The following is a 19,959-nucleotide window of genomic DNA, read 5'->3' as shown; positions in this document are numbered from 1 at the left end:
ACCATTGACGACATTATACAACAAAGGAAAAGCATTTACAGTAATGCATTTACATGACCACACTTTGCCGGCTTATTATGTAATCGCATTTAAGAGTAATTACTGAGAAAGGCCCCCAAAATACACTCCATTTAGTATATAATAATTAAAATAATTCTAAACACAATATAACATGAACATAATAATTTTGATTAATTAAAAAAAAAAAACAACATTACATTATTACGAGAGCACACTAGTAAAACATTGATTGAACAATACAAAAAGAGCTCTAAACATAAGCGTGTTATTTGCCTACATTTCACTGCCATCTGTTTTGATTGAGTTCATCAGTCTCTTACAGGACTCTTTCTTTTGGAGCATCTCATTTTAGTTGGATCATGTCTCACTGGTTTTTAGTGTCTTGCACCCTAAATACACAATTTTTTGGACACTGTGTCAAGTTAAAGGTGCTCTCAGTAACTTTTGTCTTTGTGTCATCTTGGACTTACACTGACACCTAGCGGCTTGGATGCAGCATCATTTAAAATCAATAGTTTTCAGTTTCAGATGCCACTGTAGAAATGTAGTACTCACAGTCAGCCATGATTACTTTAACCAGTGAGTAAAGTGTCAAATAACAGGACGGTTACTGAGATTAAGTGAGAAGTATTTGGCCGGTCATGTGATTCTAACATGACAGCCCCCATGTGTGGACCCTCTCCATGTAGAATAAAACATCTTTTATAAGGTTACTGATATGACTGGAGCCTTCATTTTAATGTGAGTGCTCATGATTTCATACATACGGATATTGCAAAATTACAATTCATGTCTTTAGGAGTTCAACTTTTTTAATGAGGAAAAAAATAATGACTGCACCTTTAAATGTAGTTTCATTCTTTGAAAAATGCAGCGCAAAATCCCTGCATTCTGTTGTGCTCAGTCCAGCTGTATTTGAGCGCAATAGCGCATCATCTGTGAAAGGTTGTGATACCTGTATGCCAGAGTCCCATCTATGTTGTTCCCATTGAGGCACGTTTCTAGTACAGCCCCAAGCGCTGACTGCCCCTACAGCCCTGGATTCGTAAAAACATCAAGGCGGTACTTCAAGTTTGATTTTCTTTTGTTTTTCCTTGCCATCTCTCTGCTCACAGTTTCTGGGTGGGCAACGGAAGTGATTAAAAGTAAAGCAGGCGTTGATGTGTTGTTGTGGAGGCAGTCAGATGAAATTGTATACCACAGTGTGACATCACAATGTGGAGGAAGTGGATAACAAGTCATTTTAGCAGCTTGGTTTCAACAAATGCTCTTTTTGCAGTGAGGAGGGAGTTTTGAGCTCTGAAACTTACGGTGTGTTTTTATTGTACACTGGTAATCATGGAAAATGTTATTTATCATGTCATGACCCGTTTAAATCGAGTGTTCTGTGGAACACAAAGGTTTACAGCTATCCAAAATGTTCACTGTGCTTTTTTCCATAAATTGGAAGCATATTGTAATCAGTGGCTGTCAAGCTTAGGAAAGGACACAAAAAGCACCATAAAAGTACTCCATATGGCTGTTGCTCTATATTCAAGACAACAAGGCACAACTTAATTTATTATAAAGTAATATTTTCTCTTGTGTATCATAAACACACCAGGTTTAAACATGTGGAGTGACACTGTTGATAAAGAGCTGTAGAGTTTTCCCGTAGTTCAACTGGTGGAACATGGTGCTAGTAATGCCAAGGTCATGGGTTAAATTTCCAGGAAAAACACGTACTGAGAAAATATATACCTTGAGTGCACTGTAAGTTGTTTTTCATAAAAGCGTCTGCCAAATAAATGAATCAATTTCCCACTGCTGGCCTCTAAAGCACCTTCAAAGTTTTCCCTCTGGCTTATTCATTTCCAGTCCAAGACATCACTGTTTCACAGTTAGCATAATGTGTGCGATCAATTTTAAATGCCCTTATTTGTTATGACCTTACCTGTCCGATACAAGCTACAAACAACAGAAAAACATACGCACACATCTACATACCATACACTCACACTCATTGTCACACCTCCTGTTTCTTTCTAAACTTTACCTGGGGCACTAGAGATGCTGAGAATAGCATGATCTCATTCTCCACTGGAAAAGTGTACCAATGACCCACCTTCAGATGGCTACTAACAGAGCTGTGCGCTTGGACCTGGGCCAGAGGAGCGGATCTTCATGTCCTAGATGGAAGTATGCTTAGTGACGGGGTTTCTGGGTAATGACAGTATTGGTTTTTGATAGCCAGTACACATTCAGAACAGACACAGCAGTAGAAAACCATGATGTGTTCTGGGATGGGTTCCATATTTCACTCTCTCTACAGGCTGGTACTCTAGTACCAGCCTGATCTCTTGAAAATCACGTGTCTGTGGCAACATTTTAGCAAAATTATATTACGTGGTTCATTACACAATCACGGCAGTTCCGAGGTGAAATATCCACTGTGCTGCGCTAAGAGCGAGTTAAATGTTATCCAAATCTAATGAGGTTTTTAAGGTTAATGCTCTATTGAGTTTTGAATCAGCAAAAACCGACCTCCCTACCCTAAACCTTAAACCTAAACCTAACCGATAGTGTCATAAAAAGCAAATGTGAGATGAAAACGCAATTGCTGAAGCAATTTGGTGCTTTACCAACACGGCTCACATGTCGACTAGCGTGCTATTCAGGACTTGTACCCCGGTCCTTTGCATTGCAAGTGCAGTGCTCTATTAGATGATTTACCCCGCATTTTGGTAACACCTGAACAAGCTTGTAAATGTAGTTGGTCATGTAATGCAAACATTTAAAAGTATCTTACAAGTCATATGCTATAGTAAAAGTGTTTAGATGTCATAAGATAGCATGGGACAGGATGAAAATTGTGTTTATAAACTGATAATCTGCCATTTTACTCATGATTTGTGTAAAAGTGAACAAAAGTCATTGTTGTTGTAGCGCCTCTGGTGTTCATTTCACCAGAAAACTGCTGTGAAATGTACAACAAGTCACATAATCCAAAAATAATCAGACAACAATAATCATTTTGCAAAAATGAAAGTATTGTAAAGCGACTCTATGAGACCATGTTGTCAAGTACGTGTGTGTTGAAGGGATACTATGCTACCTAACGGCTTTTTGCAGCATACCACATTTGTTTACACACAGACACAGTACTGTATAAAGTGGTAACCTGCAATTGTCAGCTTAAGAAGCAATTTCTACTAAATCTAACACAGCGCTACTCGTCACGTTCCACATGAGGCCCGCAAGCCATCTTTGTGCGGCCCACATATGTTGTCATTGTCAAAAACGGTGTAATGAATTAATAAAACAACACAGAATATCTGAGTATGATATCACTCAAAAATGCGCACTCTGAATCTCACTTGAGAATCAATCATTACAGTGCGAATCTGTGTCAAACACGCTTGAAGAGCTCACCAGAGATATACACTCACTGAGCACTTCATTTGGAACACTATATGGTACTAATAAAGTGCCCGACGTGGTCTTCCGCTGTTGAAGCCCATCCGCTTCAAGGTTTGCCGTGTTATGCATTCTGAGATGCTATTCTGCTCACTACAATTGTACAGAGCGGTTATCTGAGTTACCGTAGCCTTTCTGTCAGCTCGGACCAATCTGGCCATTCTCTGTTGACCTCTCTCATCAACGAAGTGTTTCCGTCCGCAGAACTGTTTTTTGTTTTTGGCACCATTCGGAGTAAACTCTAGAGACTGTTGTATGTGAAAATCCCAGGAGATCAGCAGTTACAGATATACTTAAACTAGCCTGTCTGGCTCTAACAATCATGCCACAGTCCAAATCACTGAGATCACATTTTTTTCCCCATTCTGATGGTTGATGTCAACATTAACTGGAGCTCCTGACCCGTATATGCATGATTTTATACACTGCACTGCTGCCATATGATTGACTGATTAGATAACCGCATGAATAAGTAGGTGTACATGTGTACCTAATAAAGTGCTCAGTGTGTGTGTGTGTATATATATATATATATATATATATATATATATATATATATATATATATATATATATATATATACACACACACACATAAACAATTACTGCAGAAATTAAGAGTATGGCCCTCAGCTTTGCAGCCCCTGAGCTTTCCGAAATTGAGTAGTCCTGATCTAACCCTTAATATTACTTTTGTTGATGTAACGTAATGTATTCAGTGTGATTTAATGATGTTAAATAATATTTTAGACTTGAATTAAGCCATTTAATTTAGATGTTACCACATGAATCTGACAGCATGACAAATTAGGTTACACCAATGAAAATAATTAAATCAATTGTTACATCAAGGATCTATTTCGACTTGCAGGTATTATTAAAAATATATTTTATATATAAACTAGCTTGGCATCTTTATCAGTTGCAAGGCATGTGAAAATGTGTTTACAAGCACGATCGTGCACCAATTATGTTTAAGAATAAGGGTGTAAAGTGAAGCCATTATCTGTATTGTTTTCAATGGAAAAATGTTCTGTATCTGTAGACAGATATATATACGGATGTGGGTGGGGTTTAAAGCAGAAGTGCGTCAAAACTAAATAAAGGGCCAATTTTAAATGTAACTCTATTCCATTTATAGTTTCCATATAGCAAATATGCCTTGTATAATTCATAAAATTATGTCTTTAATAATTCATTAATATTATTATATTTAGGCTAATTATATTCTTTTTCTTAGCAGCTAAATTCTCCAAACCATTCCTTCAGCTCTCGAAACAAATTCTCCTGTTTTCACAGATGTTCCAATATGTTTAACAATTTCTTTAAAACTATAGACATAAATGTCCTCATTTTGCACAAGTTTAACCAGGTTCTCGTTAAGAAAGCACAACCACTCAAAATAATTTATTCAAGTGTCAAAGCCTGAACTCAGTTTCTACATGTATAAACACTACTGTAAGTAGCTAAATTTTTCACATACCAGTCAGAATCTCAGAATAAATGAATTGGGCCAAAGGTGATTATATGCTATGGATAAATGAATCCCAACAATGTATGAAGAGCTGGATGGCTGAAAAATAGAGACAGAGACAAAAGCCATTGCGAAACCATGCTGGTCCGTGCTGATACGGGCCAGCTGGCACGTTTACAGTTTCTTTTTCCAATGTGGTTCTTGAATGTACGTAACAAATTAATCAGTTTGCGACGGCGTGATAGGTAAACATTGTAGTGAGTGCGCTATGGAGGATGATCACATATTCCAGTTTTTGTACCAAATCTACTATATTCACATTTTTCTGTACTTTGAAACCATTTGTTTCTGTAGAGTAACTGCGTTTTCTTTTTGACTGTGTTTTCACCCAGCATTACATTACAGTACTGTAAAGTGATGCTGTAAAGTGATTTTTAAACACTTTCATATTTTATGCAGTATGATGTGCTATAACCTCCAAACATTTACAGATTGACTTGCAAAATTCTCCCTGGTTGATTGAAGTTTTTGTAACAGTGTTTTGAATTGATCCCACTAAAGTGATCTGGCCAGTGGAATTGTTTGTGTATTTGATGGTTCTGTGTCTCATTTTAAGCCAGTGTTTCATTCTGACAGAACATCATTTGTTTTTGAGTGAAATATTTGATTTTGATGTGGAAGTTTGAGGTTTGTACAAACTGGTGTGTAGTTTTGACATTGTGTTTATAGTTTCGAGAAAACTGTGAATTGTTTCATGAAATGTGTCTTAGCAATCGAGAAAAACTGTAACTGTGATTAATCCGGTTAATTAATTGGCACATTATGTAATTGATTCGATTACATTTTTTTATCTATTAACAGCCCAAATTTATATGAAAGTAAGAACATACTGTAAAATTTCAAATAGATGAAGACATAATTTTCATTTTTGGGTGAACTATTCCTTTAACACAAATAGAGAACCCTTTTCAGCTAAATGGTGAAAAATACGGATGAATGGATGGATGGATGGATGGATGGATGGATGGATAAAAAATATGGATAAATGGATGAAAAATATGTATGTATATATGGATGAAAAAGATGGACATACGAATGGATGCATGGATAAATAAATTGGTGGATGGATGAAAATATGGATATATGGATGGATGGAAGGATGAAAAATATGGCTATATGGATGGATGGATGGATGGATGGATGGATGAAAACGGATGGACAGGCGGATGGATGGATACATTTGCGTAAGTTGTCACAATCATTTCTGTAATTTCCATTCAATTTGATGTGTTTTCAGAGTTTCAACTCAATTTTCTTAATCATGTAATTGATTTGATTAAATTTTGTAATTATTGACAGCCCAAATTGAACATACTGTACACATTTCAAATAGATGAAGATGTCATTTTAATTTTTGGGTGAATTAGTCCTTCAACACAAATGGAGAACACTTTTCAGCTGAATGATGAAAAAAGATGTATGGATGGATGATGGATGGATATATAGATAGATAAAAAAGATGGATGAATGGATGAAAAAATATGGATATATAAATTGATGGATGGATGGATGGGTGCTTGGATGGATGGATGAAAAGAAGAAAGTAGCTCTTTTTTCTGTATTTGCATGAAAATTGTGTTTGTGGCTCAGAGGGGGAAACAGTGCAAAAGATTTGAGAGTAGCACATACCAAAGACAGTTCTGGCAGGCACAGATTCCTTATTTATCCAGAAAGACACTTGGGAAAGGATTACAGTCATGATGCAGGGGATGTACGTCTGAATCATGAAATAGCCCATTTTCCGTTTCAAGTGGAAGTACACCGTCATCACAACATATTCACCTGAAAAAGTAGAGCAAACAGGAAGGGCCTTATTATCCTGACCATGGATAAGTGAAGGAACAAGGTCAGAGTGACAGTCTGCCACAACGGCAGACTTACTTTAGCTGAATAGCAAAGTTTTTCTTGCTGTTAAATTTCGCTGGCAGATTCATCTTATTTTAACAGAATCAGGCTTGCAGCAGTACAGAAAACAGTGCTCCAGTAATCAAAACAAAGGTTGAAAACACCGAACATCTTATATAATTTTTATCAGAACAAAGTAATAAATAAATAAGCAAACATGTATTTCAAATCGTGTATTTTTATTTATTTATTTTTTTGACCATCTGTTTCACTGAGACAAACAATTTCTTAGGAATTAGCTGATATGTTTTAAAAACACAGTCCTACTGTATATGAAGCTATCCACATTGACCTTTAAGTTTAAGCTGACATTTGGCATGAGTCATGAGTAAAAATAGTTGTTCTTTTAATCTAGCTTACGTTAATATATAATATTCTTGATATCCACTGATCAGCTGACTTGGATACAGAACAGGTATTTCTAAACGTGCGTTTTTACAGTAGATGGACTTATTTGTAGAGTGATCTTGGCAGGGCAGATTAAAAAAAGTCATATTTATTTGAACCCACTGACTTTTCGGGGGGGGGGGGGCACCAACAAACAACTGGATATAAAAGTGTTAATCATAAGGATAAGCCATAAAGTCATTCAATCTGTGAATAAAACAGAAATACTTCCATATGAGTATTATATTTTTAGCTTTAAAATAAAATACTTGCGTATGAGTAATCATATGTGCACGGCAGTTCTTAATGTCAACATGAGTCCATTCTTAACCCATTTTACTTCCCGTAATGTGACATTTCTGCATGAAACAGGGTATTCAATGAGAAAAAGTGTGTTATGGGACTTTATCCATCTGGAATTGATGGGATTGTGAAAAGTGGTCACTGCATAGCAGAATGGAGACCCCTTTACCTTAATTTATGGAGTTATGCCCTCACCTCTTTAGTATTTCTCAACCTTACTCTTATGAAAACTGTAACAATAAAAAAAGCCAGAATGACTAATTACCAAAAGTTTATTGGGCCATTAGTGACTCGAGATATGTAAAAATATCAGAATATATATTGATGAACCAAAACATTATGACCACTCACAGGTGTAGCGAATAATGTTGTAGTTCCTAACAAGGCCACATGAGAAGATCTGGGTAGATTAGATGGTAAGCGAACAATCAGTTCTCAAAGTCAATGTGTTGAATGCAGGAGAAATGGGCAGGAGTAAAAGACCTGAACGACTTTGACAAGGGCCAAATTGTTATGGCCAGATGACTGGGTCAGAGCATCTCTGAAACGCAAGGCTTGTGGGGTGCTCCCGGTCAGCAGTGTTGAATACCTGACAGTGGTCCGAGGAGGGACAAACCACAAAGGGTGACAGGGTTTTGGGCACCCAAGGCTTATCGATACATGAGGGCAATGAAGGTTATCCCATCTGGTCTGAACCGACAGAAGGTCTACTGTGGCACAAGTCACAGAAAATGTTAATGATGGTTACGGGAGGAATGTGTCAACACACAGTGCATCGCACACTGCTGCATATGGGGCTGCATAGCAGCAGACTGGTCAGAGTGCCCATGATGACCCCTGTCCACCATCGAAAGCACCTACAATGGGCAGGTGAGTGTCAGAACTGGGCCTTGGAGCAACGGAAGAAGGTCGCCTGGTCCAATGAGTCCCGTTTTCTTTTACATCACATGGACGGCTATGTACGTGTGCACCATTTACCTGGGGAAGTGATGGCACCAGGATGCACTGTGAGAAGATGACAAGCCAGTGGAGGGAGTGTGATGCTCTGGGCAATGTTCTGCTGGGAAACCCTAGGACTGGCCATTCATGTGGACTACAATTTGATACATGCCACCCACCTAAACATTGTTGCAGACCAGATACACCCCTTCATGGCAATGGTATTCCCTGATGGCAGTGGCCTCTTTCAGCAGGGTAATGCGCCCTGCCACACTGCACACATTGTTCGGGAATGGTTTGAGAAACATGATGAAGAGTTCAAGGTGTTGCCCTGGCCTCCAAATTCCCCAGATCTCAATCTGATTGAGCATCTGTGTGATCTGCTTGACCAACAAGTTTGATCCACAGCACCTCCACCTCACAACTTACAGGACTTGAATGATCTGCTGGTAATGTCTTGGTGCCAGATACCAAAGGACACCTTCAGGGGTCTTGTAGAGTCCATGCCTCAGTGGGTACTCGCTGTTGTGGCAGCACACAGAGGACCAACAGCATATTAGGCAGGTGGTCATAATGTTTTTTCTCATCCGTGTACATGCTATTTGTTACTCAATTTGGCACTGTTATTTCAATGATGAATTGATTTACATTTGATTTACGAAGAAGCAACGTGGAAATAAACAATAGCAAGTACAACACATGAACAGTATGATATCGCTATTGCCATTTGGGTGTACAAATGAAATTCTGTAAGTTATACATCTATTTAGACTCAATAAGTTGCAGAGAAAATACGTATGTGTAGCTTATGTGTTTTGTGGCATCATCGCTATGATATACTGTATAAAAAATTAAAATATCAAAATATAGCACAATTTATTCTACTATTTTCTAATCGTCTTGAAAATGCTTTGAAAAAATGCACATTTTGTAGATACTGTATATTATGTGATAGGTATACAAGTTTACTAAATACTTGACTTTAAATAATGCAAATATCTGCACCAAAAAAAAAAAAAAAAAAAAAAAGCACACACACAAAAAAAATTCTGATTGTGTGTGTACCTGTAATGGACTTAACAGTCTCACTGGACACAGTCTGTCCAATCAGGTCATACTGGACCAGACTGGATGACTCAGGTGGGACCTCCACAGAATGCTGTGGGCCTTTGGTCCAAGTGTAGATCATCTCAGTCATTGGATACGCATCTGACACAAAAAACAGAATCATCATAACATGAATTTTAATCAGACAGTGGACATTCATTGCAGTTTAACAGAACATATCTGTGACATACTGTGTATCCCACTAAAAAGAAAAATCACAAATGTGATCTATTTAATATCTCAATCATTTCTCCTAGATGACAATGAGATTCTTTCCAGTTCTTACACAAATTTCAATGATCCCTCTTCTGTAGCATCTTTTCCAGCACAAACAATCTTGTCACTAAAATCTTGTTTCAAAAGTGAGAGTACTTAAGTCTAAATGAGACAACAAGGATTGTTGATTGAGAAATATGAGAAATATGACTTATGTGATGTGTGAAGAAAATGAAGAAAAATCAAGGTAAATGTCACTTATGAGCAGAATATGTTTATTGTGTGCCAATCAAGCTGTAATTTTGTCAAATTGGCAAATAGTGTAAAAATAAGGGATGTCATTAAATATCGATATACAGTGCATCCGGAAAGTATTCACAGCGCTTCACTTTTTCCACATTTTGTTATGTTACAGCCTTATCCCAAAATTTATTAAATTCATTATTTTCCTCAATTCTACAAACAATACCCCACAATGACAACGTGAAAGAAGTTTGTTTGAATTCTTTGCAAGTTTATTAAAAATAAAAACGAAAAAACTCACATGTACATAAGTATTCACAGCCTTTGCCATGACACTCAAAATTGAGCTCAGTTGCATCCTGTTTCCACTGATCATCCTTGAGATGTTTCTACAACTTGATTGGAGTCCACCTGTGGTACATTCAGTTGATTGGACATGATTTGGAAAGGCACACACCTGTCTATATAAGGTCCCACAGTTAACAGTGCATGTCAGAGCACAAACCAAGCCAAGAAGTCCAAGGAATTGTCTGTAGACCTCCGAGACAGGATTGTATCCTGTAACATTGAAGGTCCCAATGAGCACAGTGGCCTCCATCATCCGTAAATGGAAGAAGTTTGGAACCACCAGGACTCTTCCTAGAGCTGGCCGCCTGGCCAAACTGAGCGATCGGGGGTGAAGGGCCTTTGTCAGGGAGGTGACCAAGAACCCGATGGCCACTCTGACAGAGCCCCAGCATTTCTCTGTGGAGCGAGGAGAACCTTCCAGAAGAACAACCATCTCTGCAGCACTCCACCAATCAGGCCTGTATGGTAGAGTGGCCAGACGGAATACACTCCTCAGTAAAAGGCACATGACAGCCCGCCTGAAGTTTGCCAAAAGGCACCTGAAGGACTCTCAGACCATGAGAAACAAAGATTGAACTCTTTAGCCTGAATGGCAAGCGTCATGTCTGGAGGAAACCAGGCACCACTCATCACCTGGCCAATACCATCCCTACAGTGAAGCATGGTGGTGGCAGCATCATGCTGTGGGGATGTTTTTCAGTGGCAGGAACTGGGAGACTAGTCAGGATCGAGGGAAAAGTTGAATGCAGCAATGTACAGAGACATCCTTGATGAAAACCTGCTCCAGAGCGCTCTGGAACTCAGACTGGGGTGAAGGTTCATCTTCCAACAGGACAATGACCCTAAGCACACAGCCAAGATAACAAAGGAGTGGCTCTGGGACAACTCTGTGAATGTCCTTGAGTGGCCCAGCCAGAGCCCAGACTTGAACCCGATTGAACATCTCTGGAGAGATCTGAAAATGGCTGTGCACCGACGCTCCCCATCCAACCTGATGGAGCTTGAGAGGTCCTGCAAAGAAGAATGGGAGAAACTGCCCAAAAATAGGTGTGCCAAGCTTGTAGCATCATACACAAATAGACTTGAGGCTGTAATTGGTGCCAAAGGTGCTTCAACAAAGTATTGAGCAAAGACTGTGAATACTTATGTACATGTGATTTGTTTTTATTATTTTTTTTTATTTTTTTATTTTTAATACATTTGCAAAGATTTCAAACAAACTTCTTTCACATTGTCATTATGGGGTATTGTTTGTAGAATTTTGAGGAAAATAATGAATTTAATCCATTTTGGAATAAGGCTGTAACATAACAAAATGTGGAAAAAGTGAAGCGCTGTGAATACTTTCCGGATGCACTGTATGGATTATTGATTGGCACGTTATTTTATCAATATATTTTTGAGGCATCGATATACTAAAATTATCTGACATTTAAACTAGAAGCCCAATTGGAATGCTTTCCAATTCACTCAGTTGGCCTCTGTTTTACAATCTGGCATAAAAGCATTGGGAGACCACAAGAGGGTTATAGTCACAATCACACACACACACACACACACACATACAGGGCAAGCTAAAGAGGCGTAGATGGCAGTCCAAAGTAGAAAGGTTTTTGTACTTCTTTAAGAATGAATAAAGTGACGTGCAGATTAGTGAAACTGGTGTAACTGTGCAACGTTTATTGTGTAATTTCTCTGTATGTGGCCATGAATAGGTCTGTCATTCAAGCTGTCAAACCACAAAAAGACATACTTGTTACTGAAAATACACTGTGAAGGTTTTATGAAAGATACTTATACACAACATACAGTTTATATTAGAGTAAATAATCTCTGTCCTTTGATAATGATTTGGGTCAAATTTAATGGAAATTATGCGACTTGCCAGTCGCATCTGGTGTGTTACCCCCTTTAATTAACCCTGTCTCTCACAGTTTACCAAAGTTGTGTTGAGAAATATATCTGTAGAGACAAAGACTATTGTGCAATGAGCAGCCCTATTTATATCTGAAAAAAAAAAAAAAAAAAAAAAAACAACAAAAAAAACACTGTGTAACAATTTTTTTTTATTTATTTATTTTTTTGGTTTTTTGTTTTCCTGGGTAGTAAGTGTTATTTCCTAATTGCTTATGCCTCAAAAGTATAGAAAATGGCTATTATTCCCCACAAACTTTGCTTTTGTGACCAGGACACTGATATTTTGAAATGTACCTATTTCCAATGCGAAAACGGGCAAATTTGTATCTTACATTAACATGTATTTATACTAAAGTAAGATTCAAAGCCATGCTGGTCCATAATGGTAACAAGTACCCGTCTCTTCCCCTGGCTCACTCGGTGCACCTCAAAGAGGATTACAACAGCATCAAGACCTTGCTGGATGCCTTGAAGTATGATGAGTATGGCTGGGAGGTCATAGGAGACTTCAAAATGGTGGCATTCCTGATGGGTCTTAAAGGCGGTTTTACCAAGTTTCCCTGCAATCTTTGCCTTTGAGACAGCAGGAACACCAAGGTGCACTACCACAGGTGGTACTGGCCACAGCGGACCGAGTTCTCTGTGGGGAGGAACAATGTCAAGTGGGAGCCACTGGTGAACCCCCGGAAGGTGCTGATGCCACCACTGCACATCAAATTGGGCCTTATGAAACAATTTGTCAGAGCTCTAGATAAGGAGTCGGCAGCCTTCAAGTACTTTCAAGACTTCTTCCCTAAGCTGTCAAAGCCGATGTCTTCATCGGACCACAGATAAAGAAGGATTTTGGATTCATATTTTGTTTTTTCCTGACTTTATGTGAATTGAAAAGACACAAATTCACCCATTTTCTCATTGGAAATAGGTAAATTTAAAAATATCACTGTCCTGGTCACAATAGCAAAGTTTGTGGGGAATAATAGCCATTTTCTATACTTTTGAGGCATAATCAATTAGGAAATAACACTTACTACCCAGGAACAAAAATTGTGCTACTAGTGCATCAGGAAAATCTTCCGATTATCGATACGTGAGAAAGGCATCGATCCCAAGCCTAGTGAAAATATTATTACATTTTGTGTGTTTTGGATACATAAAATGTTATCCATGAAATTACCCTTAGCAAGACAAAAGAGTCTGGCAATTAATTTTAAAAAAATATGTAATTTCTAACATCCAACATTCCAACAATCATTTTCAAACAATAAATATTGAAATGGTTTATGCTTTTTCACTCTTTGTTTAGATGATCATTGTTTTAAACTTTATCATTTTGATTTTTATCATAGATTTTCAGAGTTGACATTATTCAAAGTTGAAGAAACACTCATGCATACTCTATCTGTGCATACAGACATTGAGATCAGGTTTGACTGACCATTGTCTCCTCACTTCTGCCAATGTGCTTTGCAGCGTGTGCCAATCAAAAATGTGAGCCAAAAGACCAAATCAAACAATCATCCTGACACAGAAATGTGATCCACTGAGATTTTCCTTCACTCAGATTCACACAGATTTCATTTATGGAGGAGATATCCATACATCAAACAGCACACACTCTGAGCAGAGGCTGACTGCACAGCCAGAAGTCTGTCTGCATGATCCCTCAACTCCTGTCCTCTTTTGAGAACATAATCACCATTTTTTCCTCCCTCTTATTCTGTCTTTCTTAATTTTCTCCCTCTCTTCATCTCCTCCTCGTCTACTCTTTCTCTATCTCTGTTTCTGAACCCCCACATACTGGGAAATAGAGCGGAGGAAGCGTTTCCAAGACACCCACTAACAGCCCAGTAGAGATGGAGAGAAAGAGAAAGAGAGGGACACAAGGCACTAAGCAGCAAGGTTTTTTGCACATGATCCAAAAGTCAAGCTGGGCATGATTGAATAATTCAGGGGAATGTGAATGAAAAAAGAGGGAGAAAGAGACAATTTAGTAAAGCAAGACTAGTTCTCTAGCTCCAAAACCTAGTGAGCTGCCTCACTGCCTACATAGGCATCATCTTAATGCTCAGAGAACCTCCTAAGTGACCAATTTGGAATGCTATACATAGGCAGCAACTAGAAATAGCCACAGAAGTGGCACTCCGCACGAGAGACTTGACTCACAATTAATTTCAGTAGTTTGCAATTAGCATGTTGCTAAGCTATCAACATGATACTCTAAAAAGCAAAAAAAAAAAAAAAAAAAAAAAAAACTTTCCTGTGTACTTTTTGTGAGAAGCACTAATGTATGCCTGTGTAGAGCGTTCCAAATTAGTCACTTATGAGATTACATGTTAGTTAGGAAGCCACTATAGAAACTGTGTACACTGGTAGTAGGTAGCGAGGCAGCTAACTAGGTTTTGGAACAGACCATTCAGAATTGAATAAAATGTGAGTACATTTATAATCAACATTTGCTTTGCCTTGTCCACCAATTTGGATTTATTTTTCACCATGAAGGATACATCCTGCCTTAGAATTTGACTCAGCATAGGTATATTTGGAGGCAGCATAACTATTCTGCCTAAGTTGGAACAGTCTACATGTCAGGAATGTGCCTATGATACCTTAAAATACTGCCTCCATAGGGAGCTCGCTAGGTTTTTGAAAACAGCAAAATTTTATTAACTATATGTTTAGATTTTCTGAAGAAAGCGTGAGTGGTGCTGCCATTACAATAGCTGTCGAAACAATTCCATGATGTTGTCTAGAGTGGTTGCCAGTGTGCTGCTATGTAGTTCTTGAGGAGTTTTATATAGTTTTTAGCTTGTTTCTATGTGGTTGCTGGGTGTTCATATGTGTTTGCTATTGTAATGTTTGTAGAGATGAAGGATGAGAAAACATTGATCTAAATGAAAGCTTTTAATTATAAATTCAAAGAAATGCAAGGAAAACATAGAGAACAGAGACAAGACAAGAGCCTAAAACATGACTTTAAAATAAAAGTCCATATCAAAAGTCCAAAGGACAGAACATTATAGTGCCCCCACCCCTTCAAAGGGCAGAGCCAGCGGTAGACCTGTGGACCAGGACAGATGTGACAGTGGACCTGGAGACCAGGGCAGAGGTGGCGGTGGACCCGGGCAGAGGCGGCTGTAGCCCTGGGGACCAGGGCAGAGGCAAGACAACAGGAGAGCATGGGGGTCCGGCGGACGGCTGAGAGACCAAGGTGGACCAGTTGAGGCAATAGGAGACCACTGGTTAGCTGGCAGATGTCCAGGAGACCAGGGCATACCCAACGAGGCAACAGGAGACCACTGTGGATCAGGAGGATGAGCTGGTTTTGGTGGAGCACAGAGGCAGAGGTCAAGGCACTAGGGGACAAAGAGGGTGAGGTCAAGTCACTAGATGTCACAGAGGGCGAGGTCTGGGCAGCCGGTGACTTAGAGGGTAAGGTCTGGGCAGCCGGCGACTCAGAGGGCAAGGTCAGGGAGGCCAGCGACTCAGAGAGTGGGACCACCGAGGTTGAGACCACCGGGACCACCGAAGCTGGGACAACTGAGACTGGGACCACTGATGCTGGGACCTACAAGGTTGAGACCACCATGACCACCAAAGCTGGGACCACAGAGGCTGGGACTTCTGGGACCACCATGACTGAGACCCCCTGAGGCTGGGACCATTGAGAATAGGTCCACAGAGGGAAGGAGTGTAGGTGCCTCCATCGTGGGAATCTATGAGTTGGCAATCTCTGGCGAGAGGGTGTTGGTTACCTCCTCGGGCGAGAGAACACTAGATACTGTAGTGGGAGTACTGTCATACCCCACAGTGTAAGAACTCAACATTTAAGCGTAGTCAATGAATTGATATAAAGAGACAGGGCATTTGCCTCTTGGTAGGCAATATTTAAAGGGTTCATTAAGGCCAATCCGGAAAAGATCCTTTAACATAATATCTCCCCAGTCCATATAGCTTGCCAGGGCACAGAACCGCTCTGTGTACTCCTCAATGGGGTCGTCATCTTACCTGATATAAAAAAGTTTCAAAGCTGCTAGATCCATGGTGGGTGGTCGGTTCTTCTGTAATGTTTGTAGAGGTGAAGGATGAGAAAACACAGATCTAAATGCAGGCTTTTAATTATAAACTCAAAAGAAACACGAGGTTCATTAGAAACGTGAGTAACAAAATATATACTGGAGCACAACACAAACCACTACATCCAAGAAGGACAAGAACCATAAAGACTAGGAAAATGTATTGGTTACTGTCGTAACCTCCATTCCCTGTAACCAAGACGTTGTGTCGATGTAGTGACACTAGGGGTCCCTATACAAAATGCCACAACTAGCTGAACTGTGTTACGTGGACTGCCGATGCAGGTGCAAGCAAGCTGCTGTGTGCGTAATAGCAGGTGCACCGGTCTGCACGTAGCCTCCCCCAACACCCAAAAGATGTCATATAGTTACCCACATCCCTGGCTGCACCAGCACAAGCTGCGGCCTTTTCTCTCTATGTTTTTTTCTCTCCACAGAGTATTTAGATTCTGCTGGGGCCATCTAACACTATTATTCTTGCCGGGGAAGGAGTTCTTTTCCCTTCCTACTCTTTAAAGGGGAAAAGACACAGCGGAGACCACATCCTGCCCGAAGGGGAGGTTAACATGTGGCAAATACGTCATGTGGGCTCACCAGCCGCACACGGAAAAGGCACGGTGGTAGGTCCTGCCCTAAGGGGAGGAGCTCTACAAACACAGCGACCGGCGGCAGAGAGGGCTCTGCCCAAGGGAGACACGGGTCGACCGATAGGGAGACCGTACCGTGGAAAATACATCACAGGGGGCTACCGGAAGTAACTGGCATCTGTGGAGCACCTACCCCAGTACAGGGCACGCTAGCACCTGTACTGGGTCCGGCTAGGAATTCCTACGCTGAATTCGCAAGCCACAGGGCTAGATAGTAAAGACATCCAGGGTTCACGGACTCGTGAACTCGCATGGGAGAAAAGAGCGTACGTCTTACGGAGGGCAAAGGCACTGTACACAAGCGATACACCTGACCAGCTGTCCTGCACACTTACCTGTTTGTACCTGACGATACACAGGACGAAATCGGCTCAACCCGGAGATTATAAAATCTCGCGAAGGTATTGATATGCCAACACAGTCGCGGTCCTGTCCAGGAATCGGCGGCTGCGTGCCCGTTGCACATGGCACCCCAGCCTAGCTTGGAGGCATCTGTGGTAACCACGACGTGCCTGGACACTTGCTGTAGGGGAACCCCTGCCTGCAGAAATGCAAGGTCTGTCCAAGGGCTGAACAAGTGGCGTCAGATCGGCATGATGGCCACGCGATGTGTGCCACGGCACCATGCCCATCTCGGGACTCAAGTCTGAAGCCAGTGCTGAAGCGGTCTCATATGCATCAACCCGAGTGACATGACCACCACCGAGGATGCCATATGCCCCAGGAGCCTCTGAAAGTGTTTCAGTGGAACCGCTGTTCTCCACTTGAATGAATTCAGGCAGTTCAGCACTGACTGCGCGCGCTCGCTTGTGAGGCTGAGAAAAGAGATGCTCTGAACCGGGGAGAGCTTGCTCTTTTCCCAGTTGACCTGAAGCCCCAAACTGCTGAGGTGCATGAGTACCAGGTCCCTGTGCGCACACAACAGGTCTTGAGAGTGGGATAGAATCAGCCAGTCGTCAAAGTAGTTGAGGATGCGAATGGCCACTTCCCTTAGCGGGGCAAGGGCTGCCTCTGTGATTTTCGTGAAGACGTGAGGCGACAGTGACAAGCTGAAGGGGAGGACCTTGTACTGATACGCCCAGCCTTCGAAAGCAAACCGTAGGAAGTGTCGAGGTAGAACCGAGACGTGGAAGTACGCGTCCTTCAGGTCTATCACCGCGAACCAATCTTGATGCCGGACACATGCTAAAATGCGTTTCTGCGTCAGCATTTTGAACGGGAGTATATGCAAGGCCTGTTCAGCACTTGCAGGTCCAAGATTGGCCGCAACACACCGCCTTTCTTTGGCACGATGAAGTAAGGGCTGTAAAACCCTTTCCTCTTCTCGACTGGAGGGACAGGCTCTATCACGTCCTTCTGCTGAAGGGCTGAGATCTCCGCGCGCAGGGCGGCGGCATTCTCGCCCTTCACCGAGGTGAAGCGGATGCCGCTGAACCGGGGCGGGTACCTGGCGAACTGAATCGCGTAGCCGAATCAGATGGTCCTGGCCAGCCACTGCGATGGGTTGGAGACTGCTAGCCACGTGTCTAAACTCCAGGCAAGGGGCACTAAGGGGACAATCGCTCTGACGTACCTGGAGGTGGGTCCTCGCGGCAGGGGGGGAGCAGGAGACGCCACGTCGAGGAGCCTTGCTTCGTCCTGAGGTCGTGGCCGCTCTGAGGGGAACCTCAAAGCACTTACCTTGCTCCGTGCGCCCGGTATAGAGCGAGTCTGCGACAGAGGAGGAGGACCTTTTTGGCCGTCCTCATAATTCGTCACAACCAGCTGGCAAGGGATGTGAATGTTGTGTGGCCAGGCGCGCAAAGGTGGGGGGCCCGCGTTCGTGGCACACTGGCCGCAAATGCTCGGTGTCTGGTCGCCGTGATACCGACAGCCGTGAACGCTGGCTGTGTGACCCAAGGAGAGAGGAAACCGCTCTTTTTTTGACAATGTGGGTACCGCAGCCCGTCCGGGGTGTGGCGAACACAAAACAAAAGGGAACAAAAGATTCTCCTCCCAGCCCTCCACCGGGGGATGGAGTGGTCTGGACACCAGTTCCAGGGTTCCGGCAGATGTCTTCCTCCTCGGGTCATCCGTCTCAGGGTTGCTTAGGAGCCTTCTTCTGGACCGTGAGGCGGGGGCATCAGCTTCCTGTGGGGGGCTCTACGCCGGGGCTGAGAACTTGGCTTGGGCTGAGGAGGAGCCGCCTGGGCTTTCACCGCCGCAGGGGGATGCCCTCGGCGAGCAGACGGGATACGGGATCTTGAGCCGCACCAGGGCAAGATGTGCTGTATCACCTCAGTCTGCTTCTTCACCACCGAGAACTGCTGGGCAAAGTCCTCAACGGTGTCACCGAATAGGCCGATCTGGGAGATGGGTGCATTCAGGAAACTAACCTTGTCGCCATCCCTCATCCATAGGTGGCGCTCCTGGACCACCAAGGTAGACATCGCCTGCCCGAATGCTTGCGCTGTGACCTTGTCGCAGTGAGGTCGGTCGCTGAGCACAGCTCCTGCATCACATCCGGATCAGGACTACCCTCGTGCAGCTCTTTCAGTGCCTTGGCCTGGTGTACTTGCAGGAGGGCCATGGTGGAGGCGGCCTGTCCAGCAGCACTGTAGGCTTTGGCTGACAGAGACAACTTAGTCCTACAGGCCCTGCGAGCGTGCTGGGGAATGGGCGGTCCGCGGGGGATTACCTGGTGGAGCCGTACCTATTGGAGCCCCCAAATTGCCTCCAGCGTCAACCGACCTAGCCACGTACCCGTAGGTAGAAGGCCTGGCGCGGGGGGAGGCTGGAGTGGCTTTCCCCCGGAAGAAGGAAAGCCGCGACCGCAACGTTGCTATGGTCATGTTCTCGCAAAGAATCTATACTCTTTTAAAGAC

At 42.2% G+C, this 19,959-nt stretch overlaps 1 protein-coding gene across 1 annotated transcript in view; it reads right to left on the bottom strand.

Moving 5' to 3' along the window:
* Nucleotides 1-19,959, bottom strand: part of LOC127413312 (gamma-aminobutyric acid receptor subunit alpha-4-like) — a 70,172-nt gene that overhangs the window by 22,277 nt on the left and 27,936 nt on the right. Inside the window, exons 6-7 of the mRNA XM_051650335.1 lie at nucleotides 9,610-9,753; nucleotides 6,640-6,792 (exon numbers count right to left, since the gene is read on the bottom strand). Coding sequence (XP_051506295.1) covers nucleotides 6,640-6,792; nucleotides 9,610-9,753 — 297 coding nt within the window. The remainder of the gene's footprint in view (nucleotides 1-6,639; nucleotides 6,793-9,609; nucleotides 9,754-19,959) is intronic.

This window comes from Myxocyprinus asiaticus, chromosome 22 (genome assembly GCF_019703515.2).
Source record: "Myxocyprinus asiaticus isolate MX2 ecotype Aquarium Trade chromosome 22, UBuf_Myxa_2, whole genome shotgun sequence".
In the NCBI taxonomy this organism is placed as follows: Eukaryota; Metazoa; Chordata; class Actinopteri; order Cypriniformes; family Catostomidae; genus Myxocyprinus; species Myxocyprinus asiaticus.
Note: the sequence above shows the minus strand (reverse complement) of the source record. Positions and strands in the feature narration are given on the sequence as shown.